This window comes from Ochotona curzoniae, unplaced genomic scaffold (assembly GCF_017591425.1).
Source record: "Ochotona curzoniae isolate NIBS_2020 unplaced genomic scaffold, NIBS_Ocur_1.0 contig_3498, whole genome shotgun sequence".
NCBI lineage: Eukaryota > Metazoa > Chordata > Mammalia > Lagomorpha > Ochotonidae > Ochotona > Ochotona curzoniae.
This window is the reverse complement of record NW_024465885.1, coordinates 44,945,185-44,959,234: the sequence shown is the minus strand read 5'-3', so window position 1 is coordinate 44,959,234 and position 14,050 is coordinate 44,945,185. Positions and strand designations below refer to the sequence as shown.

The window sequence follows — 14,050 nt, the reverse complement described above, 5'->3', positions numbered from 1 at the left end:
AAACCCTCCCTGCAGCCACGCGGGACACCCCGAGTGGTGGCTCAGCTCCTCCATTCAGTGTGGCCAGATTTCTCAGATGGCTCACATCGCCCTTGCAGAACTGGGTGGAACTGAGGCTGGCACAGGGCAGCAGCACGCTCCTGCTTGCAGGGTGTCAGTAGTTGGTTTTAGAAAGAAAAAGATGATACTGGGGTCAGCCTACATCGGCGCAGCCAGGACCACACCTGCTCTTAGAGTTCCTGGCATCGCCCGGTCCCTGGGGTGCACCCCATCCCCGAGGGAAGCTCTGGAGGTGTCTCCAAGCACTCTTGTCCACTCATGACAGCTGTTCCTCAAGCTGCCTGCCCACGCCCCACACCTGAAAAGCGCTGACAATGGGGAGGTCTTGGGGCAGCTAGGAGACCCCTCCCTCCCTGCCCAGGGCTTGTCCTAGTTACCCTGCAACTGTTTTTTCTGTCCCCAGGGGGGAAGTATGAACTGCACGCGGCCACCGACACCACCCCCAGCGTGGTGGTCCATGTATGTGAGAGCGACCAAGAGAACGAGGAGGACGAGGAGATGGAAAGAATGAAGAGACCCAAACCCAAGATTATCCAGACCAGGAGGCCCGAGTACACGCCCATCCACCTGGGCTGAGCCGGCGCAGGGACGGAGATGCATCCGAGTCATGCTCAACGGGGCAGGGTCATTTACTGTGCCAGTCGCCGGTGCACACAACCTTGGAGGTGGCAGCCGTGACCGCCGCCACAGAAAATTCCAGTTCATGTTGCTCAGAAGAGATTCGAGGCTTTGTCTCTTTGTGTCAGTGCCGCTGCCCCAGTCTGTGTGCGTGGCACCCAGGAGCGTCTGGGGCCACCCACCAAGTTCGTGGTGATCGCACACGGACGTTTGGGGACGTCTTGAAAAAGCCGGTCACAGTAGTGTTCTTCTCTTGTTCTTTCCTGGTAGGTTCTGTTTTTTGCCAAGGGCAGGCAGATCTTGGGTCTGGGGGAGCTTTCGGTTCCAAGCAGCCTGTGGGCAGATGCCCCTCCCCGCAGGAAGGAGCTCCACGCCAAACCACCAGGTGTCCTCGCCGGCAGGAGAGGTTGTGAGAGCAGCCACAATGCCATTTTCTGCCTCATGGTCTACTGTCTGTGCATGTATATTTTATGATCTTTGAGACTAACCCTTGTCCGTGTAGGAAGTTATGCTGTTGTCATTTTATACCCTTTGCGGAAGCTGGGAAAGCATTGGAGAAGCATCACCTTTTCGGATCCTGAACTCTTCGCAGCAGCATTCCTATGCAGAATGCCACCTGTGGTACATTTATGTGCTTTTGCAAAAACAACAACAAAAAAAGTGGATCTGATTCACATGCAGAGTTTAGCTCTTGCAGTAAAAGGGCAACAGCAGTTTCACTGCCAATTTTGAGTGGGTGCGAAATTTTAGTTCAGGTGTTTGGGGTCAGGTATCGGTCTTGATCGCTTCTTTTATGTGGTAGCGTGTGAACATGAATCATAGCCAAAAACCTTCTTGGGAACTGCTGACTGAGAGAGTTGATTTTTTTTTCACCCCAGACAAAATACCAATATAAACGTGTACATAAAGCTGAGAGCATCCGTTCCTGCCTGTTGTATCTTCGGGTGAAAAAAAAATACATACATATGGCAGTGGGAGACTAGAAGACATTAACCTACCTGTGAATTGTATGTCATAGAAATGTGTAATGGGATTGAGCTCAAAGCATGTCAAGTGGCTAGTAGCTGTGTGTTGCTAGGAGAGGGATGCAGTGCCTTTTCCCATGAATTCCTGATGGAATTGTTACACCAGATAGACATTTGTAATTCTTTTCTAGTTGTAATGTGAACGTCTGGTAAATAGCTATTATATTTTGGCCTTACAATACCGTAACAAGAATTTGCCATTTTGAAATGCCCAATGCCAAGTAACAATGCATGCTTTGGAAATTTGGAAGATGGTTCTCTCTTTGGGAAGAAAATGCGTTTGCATTGAGTTCTTTGATGGTTCATGTCAAGACATCCACTGAATGTTCTCCACACCCTGTTTACAGCCCTGAGTAGGAGGGAGCCGGTGACGGGAAGAGACCTTTGCATAGCTGTTCAAGTGTTTCTGGTTAAGTGCTTTTAAACTGGAGAGGTGAACCTCAAACTATTTTTTTTTAACTGCATTCTCTAATAAATCAGCACAATTCGCTCCTAGGGGAACGCTGTCGGTCGTCTCATTTCTAGGCCTGATCTGTAATGTCAGTTCCGCAGCTGCCGAGGACACGTGCCTGTGTCAGTCTGAGCGTAGCGCTTGCCGGCCCTGCGCCCTGGCTCACACAGGTCTCCCACACCAACAGACCCTCACTACGGAAAGGGCGAGTGGCGTGAAAGTGGCATGGGACATCTGGGTATTTGCTTTGGATAGGACACCGATGCTGCCGTGAAAACCCTGTTCTCACTTCCACTGAACAACAGCAGACTCTTCTTTTGTTTTAGAAAACATGTCCACGGACAGTAGCAAGTTATAAAGGCCACATGTCTGTCTGTCAGCCCTCAGTTTGACTCTCTACCTGCCTCGTTCCTGGAGTTGTGTTTGTGTGTGTGCTTAAAGAAGTGTTTATTATTTATTTTAAAAGTCAAAGTTGCAGAGAAACAGAGATCTTTCATCCACGGATTCATCACCTAAGTGACTGCAGCAGCCAAGGCTGGGCCAGGCCAAACTCAAAAGCCGGTATCTCCAGTTTGGGTCTCCCACATGGGTGGCAGGGGCCCAAGCACTCGGGATAGCCGGCTACTGCCTTCTCAGATGTGTTAACAGGGATCAGGATCGTAAGCAAAGTAACCAGGACACAGAACTGGAGCTCTGATGTGGGAAGCTGGTGTCACAAGTTGCAGCTTAACCCACTGCGTCACAACACCAACTCCCCCTCTCTATTTTTTTTACTTTTCTGAGAAGCCACCCTCCTATCATTATTTCCCAGAAGTGTCTGTGTAACCTAAAGCCATATCCGAAGTACATTCAAGGCTTAAACCTGTCGGGGCACCCGCATTCCAGTGAAGTCATTGGACCCTGAATGTTGAGCAGATTCAATAATTGGCTAGCGGTCATCATTTGCCATTGTTTTGAATTAGCTTGGAGCCTGCTGGACTAAGAAGTGTGCCAGTCCAGCTGGGATCTGGTTCTTAACTGGAAGAGGGCCAGTGGACGCCGTGAGGAATAAGTTGGTAGTCCCACTGTCAGGGCAGCCAATGGGTGCTAGAGTTAGGATTCTAACTCAAAGAGCACCCTCCTTAGATGCGCTGTCCTGGGCAGCTCCGTGGCGGGCACACACGGCAGCCCCGATTGCCAGCTGAGGGTACGGGTTTGCTCCTTACCAGGCTGACACGCCCAAGACTCTCACTTCTCTTCATCTGAAAAATGCGAAATGGCAAACGCAAACCAGGCAGGATCACAGAGCACACTCATTGCCATGTATGAAAGTGTTTGTGAAATGGGTTTCCACAGAAGGTCTGACTGCTCTGACCCTGGGAAGCTTAGAACCATCCAAGAACCAGAAACCAACTCCTGGGAACAGATGCAAAATCCAGAGGAGGGGTGGTGGCCAAGGACACCAGTGCAGCGACTGCTGCAGCCACTTCCTTTTGCACTCAGGATCTGAGATTTCTGGAATATTATGTGAATTAGTGCCCGGGGCAAGCTGGGCTCTCAGCATGATCTGTAGGTGAAAAGCCCAGAAGTCACTAGATAATAGAGTTTATAAATTAGTTAACTGCAGAGGATTCAGTGCATGTTAGAGCCCAAAACACTGGCAGCTGGGGAGCTCATCTAATACAAAGCTTTTATGGCGTTTTGTGGACTGTCTGCCCCACTAGAATGAGCACCTATCAAATGCCATTCACCTGAGGTTCTTAATTCAGATGGTAGCCACGTGAAGATTCCCTCTGCACGAGGGCCTCAGGGAGTCTCCTTCATGGCTGCTGCCCCTTCCCCTCCTGGTGGACTCACACCTGGGACTCTTCCCCCACGGCTCTCCACTAGCCAAAACACGCTGGCAGCCAGGTAGAACCATGGTTCATTCTTACCCTCACCTATCTCATTTTCTCCAGCACTCCCTCCCTGCAGTTGTTGCTGAAAGGACATTTTAATCATATTTAGATCCCTGGAAGGCGAGGTATTTATTTGCAAGGGATTGGGCTAGGGTGCCTACGTCCTTCATTTCCTTTCAAGAGCCTGATTAGGGATCCGATGCCCGGTCACACTGCCAACAGGAACGAAGCAGACCCTGCAGCTGCTGCCCCCAGCTGACCCCTGTGCTCTGGCCAGGTGGAATTTTCAGTATTTCCAACTCCATGTTCTTCCTGCCCCTGTGCTGCCACCACACGTTCCTCCCTGCCTAGACAATTACCCCACTGCCCCACCCAGTCCAGCTTACTCCACAGCCATCAGGCGTGCCCCAAGAGAGCCAGCCCACCTCTGCCCTGCTCAGCGCAGTCTGACTCACAAGCAGTTATCTCTGTGTCTGGGACAAAGAACTTGATGAGGACCATGGAAATTATCCCCGGTCACATGATATGTGTCCTGCAGGTCACCTGTTGGCCTCTTCCCCTAGAATCATTCTCAGCGACTCCTGCTGGGTCTCCCATGGCAATCTGCGCCTTCTCATCCATGGGTCATGCCAGATGGTCCAGCAGTGGGCGAGGACAGTGCAGGCAGGTGCTGATCCAGCAGGTCTAACTTCAGAGTGCTAAATGGAGTTCACCGGTCTTGGGAGCCCCACCTGCAGGCCCCGGGCAAGTTGTAGTGGGGCACACCCCTACAAGAACAGAAAAGGCATAGGATGGTGTGGTCTGAAGCACCCCTTGGAAGAACCATGTTCAGGAGGAAGAGGCTGGGAGCACACTTCAGACTTGCAACAGGATCCTGAGATTCATGTGCCTGAGGGAACTTTGGAAGCAAGCAGGGAACAGTAACAGCCTGTCCAGGGCAAGCCAGGTAGAGACACTGAGAAGTGCAGAGCTGGCCTCCTCCCCAACACCCCCCACCCCCCGGCTGGTTCTGGCTCCTCTTCTGAGACCCTGGCAGGGAGAGAAAGAGGTCACCTGTGTGGTCTGCTCCTCCCACCAGGGCCCTTAAGGCTCAAGCCCACCGTAGGGCAAAACCTGAAAATCCAGCACTTGTCCCTGCAATGTGGCTGGCCCAGCCCAGGGCAGCAGCGCCCCCTCCTGCCCACTCAGGCAGAGGCTGGGAGGGAAGAAGGCTCCAGAAGGAAGTGTTTTGAAGGTACTAGAGAGGGAAGGAAGGAGGGTGAAGGTGTTGGATGTCTGGGAAGAGAGTGACCAGAGCAGGGAACAGAAGACCTTCTGTCTGGCACAGGTTCCCTGTGGGTCTGAGCACAGCCCGAAGGCCAGACATCAGCAGAGGCAGTAGGAGGGAAGGTGTAGGCGAAGCAAGAGGGGGTGCAGGGGCCATGTGCCCTTCTTCACCAGTGACCAAGGCACCCCTGGGTCCAGCCGCTCTGCGGAGGGGACAGGATGTGTGGGACAGACCCTTTGGGCTGAGGGTTGTGGTGGGCAGGACACTAACGAAGCAAACTCAGGTTGCTGGTGTTTCCAGAAGAACTCGGAAGTAGCCATCTCGAAAGCCTTCAGGAACTCTGAGAATGAGGACAGATGCACAAGATCAAAAAATTTGTGGGAAAATGAAATGAAAAGACAAAGTTACTTTAGTGCCAAACAATTTGAAATGCATAGTTTTTGTTTTTGTTTTTGATCCTATGCGTTTTCCATGAACTTGCGAAGATCCTTTGTGAGTCAAAGGAGGGAACGCAGCTTTGGGCAGCTTCAGAAGTGCATAGAGGCTAAAAAAAAAAAAAAGCAGTGCACTGTCAACTTTTTTTCACCATACCCTAGCTCTTTTTTTTAAGTTCACAAGGATTCACCCTGTGTTCTCACTCATAGAGAAAATCAGGTAGATTTTTTTTTCTTTTCTAAATTTAAATAAATTTAAGATTCATCTGAAAGACAAAATTGGGTAGTTGTGTGGGGAGAGAATGAATCTTTTATCCAGAGGTTTACTCCCCAGCCTCCGTGACCAGGGCTGGGACAGGAATTTGAATCTTTATCGACGTCTTACATGTGGGTGCAGGGGTCTCATCTTCCACCACTTCCCCAGGCACACTAGCAGGGACGCAGACTGCAGGAAGAGAAGCCAGGACATGAACTGGTGTGTGTACGGGATGCTGCTGTGGCAGGTGGAGTCCTGACTTGCTGAGCCTCAGCACTGGCCCCAGGCAGTTTCTTTACTACAGCAGTAGCCTGAGTTAAAGAGCTGGGCGAAGCGAGACCAAAGGTACAGTCATGCACGATGTGTGGTTCCAGCGAATGGTACCATCAAGCACAGGGTCTGTTCTAGAAAACTCTCTGCAAGCCAGGGTGACACAGGATACACGGCTCAGTGGCCAAGTTCGTGGACCCTCCCACCTCTCATTTTTGACACCTCCCAGGGACCTGCAAAAGCATGTGGTCAGCTCAATGTGAGCATTCAACATGTCCTTGTCATTGTCTCTGTTCTCCCCAAGGGAAAATCTGGACTCTCCAACCTCTGACCACCACTGAACCCTCCAAAAGGAACATTCCTAAGGCTGCTGTAGCTGAATCCAACGATGCTGGGGGTGGGGCTGGGGGACTGAGGGGGGAGGGGCTGCTTTCTTTCAGAACTTAGGGGAACACATTCAAACCTTAGTACCCTCCATGTTTCCTGGTCTCAGTGATTCAAGATCATGCCTAAAAGTGTCCCCTTGTCTGTCTACCCTTACTGGGAATTCTCCCTTCTCTTTGAGTCATCACCATGACACTCCATGTCCAGAGTCTCTTCATCAGTCCAGCCCTTCATCATTTTTCACCTCATCATTCGGAAAAGTCTTCCCCCACCTATTCTCCACTCCCGTGTCAGAGCAAGCCTTGTCTAGCATCAAGTCTTCAAGGACACGGGCAAGGCCATGACCTGCTCCCAGCACAGGTCCAGCCCACCTCCCACAGAGACCACAGTGACACCTGCACTTCTCCGGATGCTCCCTGCTCCCCTCCCTACCCCTGCCTCTGCTCCTTGGCTGTGAAGCCCTCTTCCAACCCTCCAACTTCCGCTCACTCCCCACCCCTTTCTCGAGCATCGTGTCCTTGGCAAGTCTGGCCTGACCCCTGCCCACCCACCCACCTGACCTCTGCGTCCCTGTCCTGTGCTACCCCTGCCTGCCCACCCACCCGACCTCTGCGTCCCTGTCCTGTGCTACCCCTGCCCGCCCACCCACCTGACCTCTGCGTCCCTGTCCTGTGCTACCCCTGCCCGCCCACCCACCTGACCTCTGTGTCCCTGTCCTGTGCTACCCTGCCTGCCCACCCACCCGACCTCTGCGTCCCTGTCCTGTGCTACCCCTGCCTGCCCACCCACCTGACCTCTGCGTCCCTGTCCTGTGCTACCCCTGCCCGCCCACCCACCTGACCTCTGCGTCCCTGTCCTGTGCTACCCCTGCCCGCTGCCGTGTGACTCTTACCTGCTGCACCTGACTACAATGTGGCTTCCTCATCCGTCTCCCCAACCTATTTGGCAACACATTCAACTTACCCATCTCCGATTTCTTAGCACTTAGCAGAGCATCTGGAATGAAACAGTCATTTGGTAAATATTTGCTGGACAAATTTATTGTGAACCAACTGAACTCTTTCTTCCAAGTCTGTATGGGTGCAGCCCTCCGTAATCCTACTGAGCAGTGCCAGGTTTGTGTAGGCAGTGTGCCCCAAGGCCAAGTAGCTGGTGCACATAAATTTTTCGCAGGGTGTGTTTGCTCTCTGGAGACAATGTGTTCAAAGACCGCAGCGTGGGTCTGGCTCTCCCCAGGTGCTGCTAGGATGGGCTGGTTTCCATCTCGGCACCTTTGGCCATGCTCTTTGTGTAACTGACCGATACACCAGGTCATCGAGGTTAAATGGAAGCAGGAAGCTGCTGAGGGGTGAGAAACAGTTCAAAGATGTGAATGATCAGGAGATCCAACCATTTTTCAGAAAGGTTGTCCTCTTGGGGTCTGTCAGGGCTGGCCCTGGAGAGCTGGGACAAAGGGGACCTTCCTGAGGTCCTGAGCTGCTACCCAGCTATTCTGAATGCACAATAGCCATTCATTCCCAGTGAGAAAGCAAGACCAGAATAACCCCCCATTGTCGTGTGTTTAATGTACAAGCAGTCTACAAGCACCTGACAAAGGGCCTGTGTGGAAAGAATCCACCCTATTAAAAAATAAAAAAGAGAAAGAAAAGTAAAAGAATGCTGTTGTGAAAAAACCTTTTGTTAGGCAGTGTGGAGCTGGAAGCTATGAGTGCCCTTGGTGGAGGGAGGAGGGAAGACATGGCCACCCCATTCCTTCTCAGGGGATCCATCTGACCTCTGGAGCTGCTGGGCCCAGCAGGGGAAGCTGAACTTGTTCACAGAGAGCACAGAATGGAGGGTCTCGTCATCAGTAACAAAAGAATTCAGGCTTGCGACAGAGAGGCGTCGTCAGCAAGGTAGCAAGATGTAATGAGATAGGGAATCCATCAGACGGATCTGACAGAGAGACAGAGATGAGCAAGCCCTGTCATTCAGACTATGGTAAGCAAGGTTACCAAGTTTACCAGAGAAAATATTCCCGACAGGCAGGCATCTCCGAGAGCTGAACGGACCATCAGTGTAGAAATGAGAGCTTGTGCTGGTTCAGGGTCCAGGACACCCTACCATTCCTCCTTCCCTTTGCCTTCTCTGGACAAAGGGCTTCCTCAGTACGACACAGGTGAAAAATCCATGCCAAGGCCTGTTACCCAGTGTTGGCAGACTCCGTCTTCCTGGCGTGCCTACCTTTGGAGGTAATACTGGAGCTACCTGTAAGGTTATCAGGGCTCTGGCAGGACTTTGAGGTGTGAGATCCTGGACTGCTTCCCAGTGGGGCCTCATTCCCCACACACCATTGACCCGAGGCCCCTTTCACACACAGAGACTATTTTCTGGCTTCCTGCCTAACACACTTGCTTTATCTCAGGTGAGGGGGTAAGTGGAGAAGTCTTCAGGGACCACCAGGACTCAAGTCCACAGCACAAGGTCATGCCCACAGGGCGTAGGGTGAGAAATATGACCAGTCAGACCCAATGTCAGTGGGTTCCTAAGGTCAAGGTAAGAAGTTTCCAAGCCAGAGTTGCCAACCAGGGGAAGCCCCAGGCATGACGTAAGACCATCCTCTCCCAGGACCCACTCCTCCTGATCACACAGGATTGCCCTATCATCAAGTCCCCCAAGAAAGAAAAAAGATAGAAAGTAGATCTTTGGTTCTGCTGTTTTGCAATGGGGACCAGGAGCTGTGACTCAAAATCCACATGGAAGAATTTTATGGATTTGGTGAGATTAGCTGGCAAGACTAGTTATGGCTGGAGGGGCTAACAACCAGACCTGTTTGTAATCAAGCACAGTAAGCTGAGCCCTCCCCCCGCCCCCAAGATTCTCTTGTTCCACTGACCTCTCACTTCTGAAAGGACTCCGAGGTGTTTGGGTCCCAGTCTTATTTTTATCTCTGGTTCCACAGACCAGATTTCTTTTCCTGCATACATATGGGTTGCGTGACTTGGATTTCTCTTCCATGTGTTCTCTCTGCAACTGTACAACCTGGAAACCTAAAAAAAAAAACATATGATCAGACCCACTATGAAGGCATAAGAAGGATATTTTCAAAGGAAGAAATAGGGTAGCACAGTCAGGTTTGGGGGAGTATGAGGAAAAGGCCTGGTAAGGAGGCAGATCCTTGATCAGTTCCTCATCTAGGGGGAGCAGGACAGAGGAGTTCCCCAAGCTCCTTCTATGACTCGGTACATTTCTTCCATCTGTCTGTGAACCTGTTTCCTTTATAACTGTTGCATAACAATGGGGAAGCAGCCGTGAGGAATCTCCCCAAGTTCAAGTTCTCCAGGTGCACTTGTAAACTCATCAGCCCTAGGGAGCTGGTGTTGGGGACCTCAGCATGTAACTAGTCAGAAACACAGGCTACAGACTGTTTTCTTTTTTCTCTCCCCTTCATAGTCTTCAAAGGACAAAGACCCATTTTCCATTCTGTTAATAACAGATGTCCCTAAAATGACACAACCAAACATCTGACATGCAGTGTTGGAGTTCCAGGTGCCGGGGACTTGTTTTTGAGCCGGTTGCAGCCTCTGGTGTCACCGTCTTAACCCATCACAGAATCCAGAGTTAGGCTGAGAATGACTTCTTCCCAGTAGAGAGGCAGATTGTGTTCAGTGCTTAAGGAGGAGGGCTGTGCCCCCTCAAGAAACTGAACGCTTCTTCTCTGACCTAATCCACCCTGTCTGCTGGTGTTCCTACCATTTCCAGAAGCTATAGGGAAGTGTGGTAGCTCAGCAAGAAAAAGTTTGTAAGTCTTTTTCATCTGTAAATCTTTTACTTTCCTGGCATGGCTGCCACGGTGAACAAGTGTCCCCTCTTTCTCCCGAGACTCTAACTTCTTGATTTCCCTGATGTTTATTCTACCCTAGGCTTCCTCTCTTCCTCTCCCTTCTCTCCTTTTCTGCTTTCTTCATAAGAGTGACAAAGAATATACATGGACAATGGCCAGCTCAGATATACAGAACTCTGACCCACAGCCTTTAGCCAGCCTTCTGGGACACCAATCCTTTTATCTACAAAGCAAACAGCCTAGCCAGTCAACCTGCTATGAACCTAAGGCACACTTGTAGGGAGCCGGGTTTGCTATTTCTGGTAACAATTTGGAAGGCAGAACAATGCCACCTGAAACTCTTGGCCCCAAATGACCAGGATCTCATAAGCAACTGCCAGGAAAGCCAATTTTTGTTTTTACTTCCAACATAGAACCAAGCAGAGAAAATCAAAGATTATTATACAGTTGCAAGTGGTTCCTAACTTCTGGGCAGCCTACCACCAACTTGCCCAGCTCAGCAGTCTCCAACGGAGACATATCTGAAGACATCGCTTGCTATCCTTGCACAGCCTTCTCCCTCCCCTGCCTGCCTGCAAGGCTATTGGACACAAGATGACGGCTGGCTGACTTGCTCCAGCAAGCTCTGAATCAGCAGTCTGTTTCTCTCAGTTTGTGTCTTCATTCATTTGCCCACCTGCTCTTCTGTGAAGCTTCAACCATTGGAATATCTCAAGACTTGGTTCTCTGACTTCCCTACCACTTTTTCCCTTAGGCGGGCTCCCATCAAGTCCTACAACTTTGAGCATCAATGAGAGCCTGATGTCACACAGATGTCTCCAGGCAACTCACACAGCTATCTACACCTGGACTTGGTCCTAGAAAAGAGTTTCAAATGTCACAGACTCAGAGTTCACACTTCTTGGTTTGAACACTCCTTGACCTGGTTCTCTACTCCACACACTCTCTCTAGTTCATGGCGTCCCCTAACACATGGTGCTCAACCCCACCCGAGCTATTCTTGATTTTTCTTCTCTCAAACACTGCTGTCTTAAGCAGAACTTTCTCACTACTTCAGATAGCTCTGCTTTTTACCAACTTGTTTGAGGCAACCAGCCCCATGTAGACCCCACCACAGACCTAATAAAGTGAAGGATTAAGCAGTTGGATTGAGTTCTTATTGACCTCTGATATCTGACACACGCAAGTGTTCTCAGCCAGTCGAAAGAGTCTTGTCAGCAACTGTAATTGAAATCTTCTAGGAAACTTTGGGATTCAATGTCACAATGAGAGGATGTTAACAGGGGGCTGGTGAAATGCAGAGGTCGTTAATCTTTACACTGAAATTGCTCCTGACGAAAAGGAGGCTGCCAGTTTTCAAATTTTCATACTACAGAAGGTCTGTGGCCCCACTCATCATCAATAACCTTGGGGGGACAAAGACTGATCACATAATGCTAATTAGTTCTCTTATACTATTATTATTCTATGCAGTGTTAGTTACATGGCCTTGTAAGATGCCTGTGTTTTCTTCCTTGTAAGAGTGTGTGTGTGTGTGTGTGTGTGTGTGTGTGTGTGTGTAATTCAAAATCCATGCATAGGAAAGGTCTTCAAAAAGTTCATGGAACAGATGGATTAGGAAAAAACTGAAAAAAACTACATGAATTTCAAAAGTTTTTGACCCAGATCTGTTTTCCAAACAATTTTCAAATGCCCTCATGTACTATATATATATACAGTACATCTATGTATAATATATATATACTTCAAAACTAGAAAAACAGAAAATGTTTGCTTGTATAGCTGAGCCTAACTGTGTCACAGTTAAGCATGCTACAGTACATGCATCTGATGCTTATCCATACTTAAAACATCATAGGTAGAAGAGAGATTCCTCCCACTCATCATCCCACTCCTGCCCCTCAGAGATAACTGCGAGCATCAACTTGGTATTTGTAATCTCAGGCAAATAATTAAAAACAGTTGGCAGCAGTTATCTTTTAAATAAACTTATGTGAGAGACTGAGTGACACAGAAGGCCAGAAGGAGCAAGAGTGGGTAAGCACTCGCACCCACTGACCCATTGCATGCCTGCAATGGCTGGGGCTGGGCCAGAGCTGGAGCCAGGAGCTAGATGGCAAAAACCCAGCCCAGTGACCCATCATTGCTGTCTCTAACATTCTCCATTCCCTAGTTGCTTCCTAAATGTCTGCAACAGCCAGGGCTGAGCCAAGCTGTAACCAGGAACCTGGAACTTTGTCCAGGTTTCCCATGTGAGTAACAGAAGTCCAAGTACTTGGGTCATTTTCTGCTGCCTTCCCAGACACATTAGCAGGGGGCTGGATGAAAAACAGAGCATTGAACCAGCACTCATATGGGATGCCAGTATTGCAGGTGGAAGCTTACCGCACTGTGCCACAGCATTAATCACATTTTTCAACAGACTTTTTTTTTCCAGAAAAATTTAAAAGATCATGCAAAACCACCCAGTTTCTATTAATATTGGATGATGGTGGCCCTTGTCACTTGCTTGGGGTCAGGTGTAGCATGTCTCTGCATATATAGAGAGAAAGTTTGCATTTCTAATAATTCCCCTATATTTATATTAGAATGAAGTCATCGCACACTAATCCAGCACTACTTTATTTGCTGCTCTACTTCTTCCCTCTTGGGTTCTTTCCAATGATTCCCGTGTGTCTTTGACATGCCTTCATCAGCGTTTTTCTTAATGTGCCTTTACTTTCTGGTACAAACACATCCGTGTTTCAGGCTTATCTTGCATATGTCCTGCCCTAGTCCAGGGCTCAATCATTTTTCCAAGGAACGCTGATTTCCTATATTGGAAAAAAAAAGAATTAAAAGCCAGAACCCAGATGCTGTGTGGTGCATGCCTATTGTTGTTGGGAGTTGTTTTTTTTTTATTTTCAGAGTCAGAACAACATACATATGCATATAAACCAAGCTGTGATGACATGTATATCTATAAATACTTCTGTAGGTCTCATCTGTCCATTTATTATGCTAAAAATGATATCAAAGTGATATTCCTGCCTCAGACCCATCACTACAAATCCATCTCTCTACGGATTCTAAAAACTTATGATGCCAATGGTGAGAAATCAGGCCCCCATCATCTGTCATCTATGTACATAATTATTCCATTCCAGAATAGATGGAGGCTTCAAGAAATCTGCAGCAAGCTAATGGAAAGATCAAAATAAGACATATGAGCTTTATGTTACAATGCAAACTTTGTTAAGTTTAGGACATTTTTATGAGCAATAATATTATACACTTAGCTCATTCATGAAGAACTGAGGGCCATGAAAACAACCATATCAACGCAGCACTTTAAAAAATAAGAAATGTACATTATTAACAGAGGATAAATTGTGCCCTTTAAGTACTTCCTAAAATTAAGAAGCGAAGAGAAAGCAGCCACATTGTAACATAGCTGGCAAAAACTCAACCTGTGATGTCAACAGCTCATATTGGCTCATTTGGGTCCCAGAGACTCCAGGCTAAATTAAGCTTCAGAATGATGGCCTGGGAAAGGCAGCAAAGGATGGCCCCGATGCTCGAGCCCCTGCCATCCAACTGGGAGAC

The 14,050-nt window shown here is 49.0% G+C and overlaps 1 protein-coding gene across 2 annotated transcripts in view; it reads left to right on the top strand.

Moving 5' to 3' along the window:
• Window positions 1-2,197, top strand: part of RCAN1 (regulator of calcineurin 1) — a 75,612-nt gene extending 73,415 nt beyond the window's left edge. For both annotated transcript variants that reach the window (XM_040980786.1, XM_040980787.1), the window contains exon 4: window positions 464-2,197. In XM_040980786.1, coding sequence (XP_040836720.1) covers window positions 464-636 — 173 coding nt within the window. In that variant the 3' untranslated portion in view covers window positions 637-2,197. The remainder of the gene's footprint in view (window positions 1-463) is intronic.
• The last annotated feature ends 11,853 nt before the right edge of the window (window positions 2,198-14,050 follow it).